General features: G+C 47.5%; 1 protein-coding gene across 3 annotated transcripts in view; it reads right to left on the bottom strand.

The window, feature by feature from the left end:
- Positions 1–10,000, bottom strand: part of rb1cc1 (RB1-inducible coiled-coil 1) — a 36,412-nt gene that overhangs the window by 1,673 nt on the left and 24,739 nt on the right. For all 3 annotated transcript variants that reach the window (XM_066682500.1, XM_066682502.1, XM_066682501.1), the window contains 6 exons: positions 7,949–8,099; positions 7,072–7,180; positions 6,225–6,507; positions 3,348–3,402; positions 2,949–2,996; positions 15–73 (listed from right to left, as the gene is read on the bottom strand). In XM_066682500.1, the coding sequence (XP_066538597.1) occupies positions 15–73; positions 2,949–2,996; positions 3,348–3,402; positions 6,225–6,507; positions 7,072–7,180; positions 7,949–8,099 (705 nt within the window). The remainder of the gene's footprint in view (positions 1–14; positions 74–2,948; positions 2,997–3,347; positions 3,403–6,224; positions 6,508–7,071; positions 7,181–7,948; positions 8,100–10,000) is intronic.

Here is a 10,000-nt window from a genome sequence, read left to right as displayed (position 1 = left end):
GGACAGATGCTCACTCTCGAATGGCGATTTTCTCAGAATGTCTCGAGGACACGGAGGACATGCTCTGCGACATCTGCACGAGAGAAAGAGGGACAGACGATCAGCGCCGGACACAACAGGCACTTCAGCAGGTCAATGACTGACCAGAGAACAGTCCGGACCTCACGCCCTGTCACCGCAGCAGCTCGCTTTAGTGATGTTTCATTTGTGCTGTGTTCATTTGACTCTGTGGAAAAGTGGACTCTGAACGGCGGAGGTTTGTTGTAAATGTAAATAAGTTTAATGTGCATTTGTAGGGCCCTGTTAACAGTTTTAAATGTCTGCTCTTAATCCGTTATTAATTCCTCTTTAATGTCGCTCTAGTTTCTGTGAAATCTGCTCCACTCACAGCTTCAGAACTCTGATCTGTTCCTGTGTCATTTAAAGGAAAAATACACTAACAAAGTAGATTTAACACCAAATTCACCATGTTGCCATAGGAACCGTTAATGACTGTAATATTCACTGGTGAACATGAGAGATTGTATTTTTAATTCGTGGAGTTTGTCAGCGCCAGAGAAATGTTTAACACAGAACACCGTGGCTTGGGAGGATCTGTCTGATACAAAAGGCCCTGCTGTGGTTAGGGCTTGGAATATTAGACTTTTCTGTCACCTAGTGGTCACCAGCAGCATTGCAGCCTCAGCTCAGGGGGGTGTTAGACAGGTAACACAGTCTCCCACTCAGCTCTGTTCCTATTGGACAGGCTTAAGTTATCCGGCTAAACTGAGAAATCAGAGCTATTCCAGACGGCTATGAATAAACAACTCATCTTCATACTCTTTTACTGACGAACCCCTAGAACTCAACGTCTGAGAGGGTTTTAAACAGTGAGGGGTGTGGTTCAGGTTCTTAACACCAATCAGAGACAGAGTCTGCAGCTCTACATTCAGCGCTCAGGAACACAGCTGGAGGCTTGAGCTAAACAACTTCAGCCCAAATCTGAGAACTGAAGCTCAGACCCAGAACTGTCCAATGGGAAAAGAGCAGAGGGACATTCCTATGGAGACGGGAGTCCGAGCTTCAGTCATGTGGATAGACGAACACGCTCCACCCAGTGAAATAACACCGAGTCTCGTATAAACCCTCACCTGAGGCGGTTAGGCCCCGAGCAGCTCCTGTGGAGCACATTCCACTGGGTCTTACTCTCGTCACAGCAGCGCTATACCACTGTCAATAAAGGATTAACCCTGTTTGTAAGAGCGGTCCTGTGGGAAAGGTAATTCAATCAAATTAAAGAGACTGGTGTTTAATTAACAGCTGATAACACACTGTTCACTAAGCACCCGCTCTCCGCGACAGCTCTCACAGCCTTTCACAGACACACAGACGTACACCGTCACTGTCAGAACATCCTTCGGCCTCCTGTCATACGTTCGTTAGACGCGTGTTCACTGTCTGAATAAAGAGGAGTGTCTCGGTCACCTCTGTGATCTCAGAGAAGGGAACGCGTTAAACGTAAAATAAAGCAAACGCGCCTTTGGCAGCACAGTGTGTACAATCCCAGCTCAGTCCGATGTGTGTGAGCTGCCGTGCGGACTGACTGCGCTTCTCCGTCTCTGGGAGCAGAGGCGCCGCGGAGAGAGAGCTCTTAAACAGCGAGAACTCAGCATCGTTTAGTGTTTATCACTCGAATTAAACCAGGACATTTTATTGACTCTCTGTTTATCTCTGACCCTGGCGCTGTCCTGATTTAGACCCAGAGCCGCTCTGAATAACGCAGCCTTGGTTCCCATCAGAACTGGAGTAAACGCAGCCCACACTGAACAGAACCAAGGTCCAGAGTTTGTCAAAAACGGCAAAAAGGAGTGTGTGACAGAAAGGAGATATTTTATCTCACAGAAGGCTCACAGACTGTGGTAGAATCGCAGTAACACACTCGTGGGTCGCGCTGGTGACTGAACTTTAGGCCTCGTGCCTACGTCCGCAGCACACCAGCGCCGGTGTCTCACATTAAAGCACTCCCTCGAGTCTATTATCTCTTAATTAATTCATGCATTTTTGTTCGCAGGTTATTTTCCAGAGGGGAAGATAACTAGAGGATTATGGGAATGTTACTGTAATAAAAATGTCTATTCACACATGAATTAGCCGTGCATCTGTTAGCTGTGAGTAAATGTTTCAGGGCCATGACACTGATATTACACCTTACTACTGCTAGTGAAGGCACATTTCATTCATTTATTGTTGAACGTAACCTGGTTTACCATTTTATTACACATTTATTACCCTCCAGGACGTCACTAACAATAATTCTGTAAAAATAAATACACAACGTTAGCTGCTTTATGACTTCATCACTGACAGAAACCACTGTAGGCTACACACTCCTTATGAAAGGAAGAGAGTGTGTGCGTGTGTGTGTGTGAGTGAAGAGAGTGTGTTTGTGTGTCTGTGTGTGTGTGTGAGTGAAGAGAGTGTGTTTGTGTGTCTGTGTGTGTGTGTGAGTGTGTGAATGTATGTGTGTCTGTGTGACGGAGAGAGAGAGTGTGTGTGTACGTGAGTGTGTGAGAGAGTGAGAGAGAGAGTGTGTGTGTGCGCGCGAGTATGTGAGAGTGTGTGTGTGCGTGCAAGTATGTGAGAGTGTGTGTGTGAGAGAGTGTGAGTGTGTGTGTGTGTGTGAGAGTGAGAGAGTGTGTGTGCGCGCGCGCAAGTGTGTGAGAGTGTTTGTGTACGTGTGTGAGAGTGAGAGTGTGTGTGTGTGAGAGTGAGAGAGAGAGTGTGTGTGAGAAAGCTCTGCACAGTGACAGTGAGAGATGTTTTTGTTATGTTTTTTTAATATTAGCTTTAATCTCTCAGATCTAAGTAAAGAAACACTACCACAGTAACAGGATGCCCCTGGGCAGTAGTTTTATAAACGTTCAGCACATTTCCATAATCTGATACACAACGTTAAAGTGAGGACATACCAGTCTTTGGCTGAGCCTCTTGTTCTCCTCCTCCTTCATGTGCAACGTCTGGAACAGAAGCACAGGGCTTCAGACACATTCAACTTTCATTTCTCATTTTCACAAGACGCTCAGGACATTAGGCTTTGAAATGTTGAGACAGAGGAAGTCACTCTACAGCAGGGCAGCACTAACATAGACACTGAATATCACCAGAAATGAAATGATATACTTCATTACGTCAATAAAACCTTTACTATGTGTGACCAGGGAATAATCCGAGAGAAAAAAGATTAATTTAAGAGAAAAGTAAAGTGATACAATGTCCACAGCAGCAACAGGACGTACTTCATGACGTGCTCCTCTCTGAACTAACGCTGCACTGATGAATGAGGGTCAGTGTGTGTGATGTTTACTCACTCTTTCCAACATCAGAATCCGCTGCTTCTCCTCTGACAGCATCAGTGTGTTATCACTAAAAACAACAGAGATTTAAAGAAGGGTTTTCCAGTTAAATGATTATGGAACGTTATGATGAATGTACTGCACTGATATTCACATGCAGTGTATTTTTAACGCACACAGACTTCTCTAAGAAACTCTTTCCTAGTTCACAGTTCAGTCAAAATAAATAAAAACTGGCTGCCAACTACAGAATCACAGCCTCACAGAATCTCTCTCTCTCTCTCTCTCTCTCTCTCTCTCTCTCTCTCTAAGCCTCACAATCAAACGCTCTCTGCGTCTCTTTCTGTTCAACACCGTTTCCGAACTTGGGCGCAGCTTCAGTTCTTCATAATCAAAGTCTTTGTTTCCATGTGGTTTTTAATTCTATATGATTATTATATCACAGGAAAATGTAGCGCAGAGCTAATAATGAAATAAAGAAGTATCACTGAGTTATAAATGTTTGTAAAATCAGTAAAGCACTGCATTTTTAAGAATTCTACAGGATTTGGATTCACTCATAAAATCTGCATGATTTATAGTTTAGTCTTTCTTTGCTCCTTTTATGTAAAATTAATTAAACTGATCCACAAGTTCCATTTTGGCCATTTACCCACTGTCTGTGAGGAGTGTGGTGTGTTCTCTCTGTGTCTGCGTGGGTTTCCTCCGGGTGACTGTCTGTGAGGAGTGTGGTGTGTTCTCTCTGTGTCTGCGTGGGTTTCCTCCGGGTGACTGTCTGTGAGGAGTGTGGTGTGTTCTCTCTGTGTCTGCGTGGGTTTCCTCCGGGTGACTGTCTGTGAGGAGTGTGGTGTGTTCTCTCTGTGTCTGCCTGGGTTTCCTCCGGGTGACTGTCTGTGAGAAGTGTGGTGTGTTCTCCCTGTGTCTGTGTGGGTTTCTTCCGGGTGACTGTCTGTGAGAAGTGTGGTGTGTTCTACCTGTGTCTGCGTGGGTTTCCTCCGGGTGACTGTCTGTGAGGAGTGTGGTGTGTTCTCCCTGTGTCTGTGTGGGTTTCCTCCGGGTGAGTGTCTGTGAGGAGTGTGGTGTGTTCTCCCTGTGTCTGTGTGGGTTTCCTCCGGGTGAGTGTCTGTGAGGAGTGTGGTGTGTTCTCTCTGTGTCTGTGTGGGTTTCCTCCGGGTGAGTGTCTGTGAGGAGTGTGGTGTGTTCTCTCTGTGTCTGTGTGGGTTTCCTCCGGGTGACTGTCTGTGAGGAGTGTGGTGTGTTCTCCCTGTGTCTGTGTGGGTTTCCTCCGGGTGACTATCTGTGAGAAGTGTGGTGTGTTCTCCCTGTGTCTGTTTCCTCCGGGTGCTCTGGTTTCCTCCCACGCTCCAAAAACACATGTTGGTAGGTGGATTGGTGACTCAAAAGTGTCCGTAGGTGTGAGTGTGTGAGTGAATGTGTGTGTGTTGCCCTGTGAAGGACTGGCGCCCCCTCCAGGGTGTATTCCCGCCTTGCGCCCACTGATTCCAGGTAGGCTCTGGACCCACCGCGACCCTGAACTGTATAAGGGTTACAGATAATGAATGAATGAATGAATAAATAAATAATAGCGAGTCTCAGCTTAATCCTCTTTTCCACAACAGTGTTCAACACTGGGGCCGTCTGATTGGTTTAACAGGGTTTGAATGTAGTTGTGAGCTGTATTCAAATTCTATAAGGCCCTAATGAAAATCAAGTACCTTATTAGGGTACATTCACTTATTTTAGTTATTATTTATTAATTTATTAAAGTATATTAAAAGCATGTACCGGGTTCAGTTCTGACAAGAGAAAGTTCATTCAGCCCTTGAGCCAGGCACCTAACCCCCAAACTGCCCCCTCCCCAGGTGCCGAGGTGGTCACAGGCCCCTCCTCCAGCGGTGTGTGTGTGTTCACTGCCCCCTAGTGTGTCTGAGAAGAACTGCTCACTAGTGTGTGTTCGTGTGTTCACTGACACGGATGGGTCCAATGCAGAGAAGTAGTTTCCCTAAGGGATCAGTAAAGGTGTTTTTTATTTTTTAAAAGAGTTTGTCAGAGTCACAACCCGAACCTGGTGTTTTTAAGGTAGCACCAGGCTAATGTGGCTATATTTTAGTGGATCTTGAATACGGTTGTGAGTGCAGCACATCTTCACACTACTTCACTTTACAATAACATTTCAACACAAACCCACATGCAACGACAACGACTTCTGAGCTTTAGCTTACTCTCCTGTCTACAGCTAGGCCTCGGGCCCAACGTGAATGAAACTTGTTCACACTGCAATGGAACTGAGCGTCTGATCCACTCTACACCAGCACAACACACACTAACACACCACCACCACGTCAGTGTCACTGCAGCGCTGAGAATGATCCACCACCACGTCACACCTGCTCTGTGGGGGTCCTGAGCGCTGAGGAACAGGGGGAGAGGGGGTAACAAAGTATGCAGAGCAGCTGATGGACTACAGCCTATAAGTGTGGAACTACAGAGTGACCGGAGTGGACAGCGGAGCTGAGAGAGTGGACAGTGAGTGGAGAAAGCAGAAGGCCAAACTTAGCCCCTGCTGAAATGTGTATAATTACTGTGCTATTTATTTCTCTTCCTGACTACAGGTCTCTCTTGCTGTGATGTGTTTATTATGCATCTCTCTGTGTCTTTTTCTAGGGTTCTGTACTAGAGCGGATGTGTTTTCTGCAAAGTCGAGCACTTCTGTAAGTAGCTCAGGAACAGAGCGTCTGCTAAAGGCTGTGTATAAATAAAAACAAAAATAACCCATTGTTTTAAATATTAAAAAAGGCACCTCAGCATACACAACACTGGAACACTACCCACACACACTGTGACCGCTAGTCTTTATTGGGTGCACTGTGTGGTTTTAAAAGGAAGGCTTACTGCATGGTCATCATGCTGGCCTCCACAGCAGAGTCCACCCTGTCGTCTTCTCGGAGCGCGGCCACAGACGCCAGCCTCTCAGAGTCCAGCGCCGGCAGAGCGGGGCTGTCCGCAGGGGTGTGTCCACAGGCTCCAGAAAGCTCAGCGGAGACAGGGACCGGGTTGGGAGCCAGAAAGGTGGAGGAGACCAGGGCGGAGCATCGGAGACGGCTCAGCTCCTCCTCCAGCTGCTTCTTTTCTTGGAGGATGGAGGCGCGGTCCTCAGAGAGAGTCTCGATCAAACCTGTAGGTCCCACAACACAACACAAAACTGTCAGGACACTCGAGCAGAAGCTTGATTCAGCAGACCCTGAGGATTAGGGGGTGGAGCTCAAGTGCGTGTAGGTGCGGGGGAGTGACACGTGACGCGGGAAGGCGTCTGCAGCCAGAGCCCGTGTCCCGGCAGCTCTCTCTCCTTCCCCTTCTGTGAGATACAGAGAGCTGCTTCAGACGCGTCTAGAATTGAAAAAACACAGCTCACTTTCGACATCACTTTCGGCCTTCATTGGCCAGAGACCTGTCAATCACCATAAAATGCAGAGCTCCAGCGCTTGTAAAATCTCGCTCCTTGGGTCGTAGAGCTGAGTTCAGTCCAAACAACGAACAACAACACGGCGATACACGATAAGTAAACTGCGCCTGACTTTACCTTTACACTGTTGTGGGTTCAGAGCCTGCGGTTCCTGTTAGTGAGAGGGTTTTATGACATCACAGGGTACATTTCACAGGGGGGGGGCTGTGCTAGTAGAAAAACAACCAGCTGAAAGCATATTTACTGAAAGGAAAACATACGTGTTGCTCTTCTCACCTTTGTCCTTCTCCTGCTGTAGCGTCACTTCCTTCAGCTTCTCATTCAGTTCATTAACGATCTGCTCCTTTTTCAGTTTTTCTCGCGTGAGAACAGTGTTGAAGTTTGTCTGGAAATGAGAGAAACAGCATCTGTATCCGTTTCATTCCTGTATTGGTTCTAAACTGAGTAATAGAAGCCCAGTGCTGTGTGAAACCCTTGTTTCTGCAGAATCGTGTTTGAATATTTTCAGCTGAGAAATGCCTTGTCGATTAGCTGCACCTGGTGAATACGAGCGGCCACGCCGGCTCTGAGCGAGCAATCCCAGTGAAGGACACATTCCCTGCTGATGTAGAGCATTGAGGAACTGGGATTTTTAACTCTACGTGTCCCTCTGCTTTACAGGTGTGTTATATTAACCCTTCATTAAGTTGGATCACACCAGATTAGGGTTTAAAAGGGAGGCTCTACAGCAGCGGATTAGGGCTTCAGGTGGGATTAGATTCAATTAAATTAAGGCCAATACATGCTTCTGTGTTAAATCTGCAAGGCCCTCATCGCTGCAATCCCTACGCCGTAGACTGATGTGTCAGTCAAACATGGATCAAGCTGAGGAGAGATTAACAGACGGCCTCGTTGGTCCACCTTGTAGATGTAGAGTCAGAGACAGTAGCTCATCTGTCGCTGCACAGTGTGTGTCGCTCGTCCTCTAGTCCTTCATCAGTGACACAGGACGCTGTCGGCTGGGTGTTTTTGGTCGGTGGACTGTTCTCAGTCCAGACACTGAGGGGTTTAAAAACTCCAGCAGCACTGCTGTGTCTGATCCACTCTACACCAGCACAACACATCCATGAACCATGCATCAACCATGCTACTAACACCTGCACTGAGCTCTTACCTGCTGCTCAGCAATTAGTGACGTTTTCAAGTTCTGCAGCTCCTCGTTCTTCTTCGTCTCCAGTAGCTCCAGCTTGGCCAAGAGTGAAGCCCTCTCTTCCTCCAGTCTCTGCTGTAGGGCACTGTCCATCTCCTCGCCCTGTCCAACCACTCTGTAAACAACCCAGAGACATGTGGTGAGCACTGCTGCCAGAGAATGACTCAATACTGACCAGGAAGGCCAGGTTTGTTTAATCATTCCACAAGCAGCTGACCCTAGAGCAGCGTGAATAAGTTTTAAAAATGTTATTTTTACAGCACATTTAGAACCAAAGTGCTTTACAAGGAACGCAATTCCTCCGGTCCCCACTTACACATCACAAACAGACGTACATTAAAACAGACGTCAATCCTCTAATCCACCTCTCAACAGATAAACAGCTGCTGAAAGCTAGGCGACAGAAATAAGTTTGGCCTGCGCAGGACGTACGAACTCTTATATAACTCTTAAATAATTAGAAAAAAACAATTAAAATATGATCCCTGTGTAGCTGAGGCTCTCGGCGTTCCAACACGTCAATCAAGTCTGTAGACCAATCAGGAGCCAAGTTATGAGCCACCGAGGAGGAAGAACAAACACAGACCCATACTTCAGCAGAGCACGTTGGGTTTCAGCGCTCTGAACGGACCCACGCAGCGCGAGAGACGACTCGAACGGTTTTATTCGGCGGCCACAAGCTCCACAAACAATCTTAGATTTCTTTCACTAGCTGCCTTTGTCCCACTGAGACCCTTTAAACACAGGAGCGGTCTGAGGGAGGTCGCCTCGCACTACAGCCAATCAGGGTGCAGCTCACCTTCCAACATGTCTGACATTTAAAGGGGTAGAGTAAACAACAGTAAACAAAACAAACAAATAAAAAAATAAATAAATTTTTAACTAATTTGCACTTTTTTCCATTCCAACCAGCTGGGTACGGGGCTCACATTCCACAGAGCACTGCAGCTTGTGTGAAATCTGATGAAGTTAATGCAAAACCAAAGTTTACAACCACGAGTCCGACCCAGAAACCGGTTCACTGTGGTTCCAACGCTCATCAAGAAATCTGGAGCGCGACGGTGTTCTGAAGTGCGAGGTTTGTGTAAAACTCAAGCGCGTCTGACTGATTATTGCTGAGGAACGCCACTGATCCAACACTGAACATCATCTGACCAGCTCAGACTCTCCACAGCTTCACAGTGTAACACCCTCTAAAACCACGAGAGAGTGTTTAACGTGATCCACGCGCCACCATTTAACAACAATATTCACTGGGAGCTGAGAGGGAAACCAAGTTTATCACAGAGAACCAGTTCAAACACACGTGTTCTCCCTGTGTCTGTGTGGGTTTCCTCCGGGTGACTGTCTGTGAGGAGTGTGGTGTGTTCTCTCTGTGTCTGCGTGGGTTTCCTCCGGGTGACTGTCTGTGAGGAGTGTGGTGTGTTCTCTCTGTGTCTGCGAGGGTTTCCTCCGGGTGACTGTCTGTGAGAAGTGTGGTGTGTTCTCCCTGTGTCTGTGTGGGTTTCCTCCGGGTGAGTGTCTGTGAGGAGTGTGGTGTGTTCTCTCTGTGTCTGCGTGGGTTTCCTCCGGGTGAGTGTCTGTGAGGAGTGTGGTGTGTTCTCTCTGTGTCTGCGTGGGTTTCCTCCGGGTGACTGTCTGTGAGGAGTGTGGTGTGTTCTCCCTGTGTCTGTGTGGGTTTCCTCCGGGTGACTGTCTGTGAGGAGTGTGGTGTGTTCTCCCTGTGTCTGTGTGGGTTTCCTCCGGGTGACTGTCTGTGAGGAGTGTGGTGTGTTCTCCCTGTGTCTGTGTGGGTTTCCTCCGGGTGACTATCTGTGAGAAGTGTGGTGTGTTCTCTCTGTGTCTGCCTGGGTTTCCTCCGGGTGACTATCTGTGAGGAGTGTGGTGTGTTCTCTCTGTGTCTGCCTGGGTTTCCTCCGGGTGACTGTCTGTGAGGAGTGTGGTGTGTTCTCCCTGTGTCTGTGTGGGTTTCCTCCGGGTGACTATCTGTGAGAAGTGTGGTGTGTTCTCCCTGTG

The sequence above is a fragment of the Hoplias malabaricus genome, chromosome 10 (assembly GCF_029633855.1).
Source record: "Hoplias malabaricus isolate fHopMal1 chromosome 10, fHopMal1.hap1, whole genome shotgun sequence".
NCBI lineage: Eukaryota > Metazoa > Chordata > Actinopteri > Characiformes > Erythrinidae > Hoplias > Hoplias malabaricus.
This window is presented reverse-complemented; position numbering and strand designations above follow the sequence as displayed.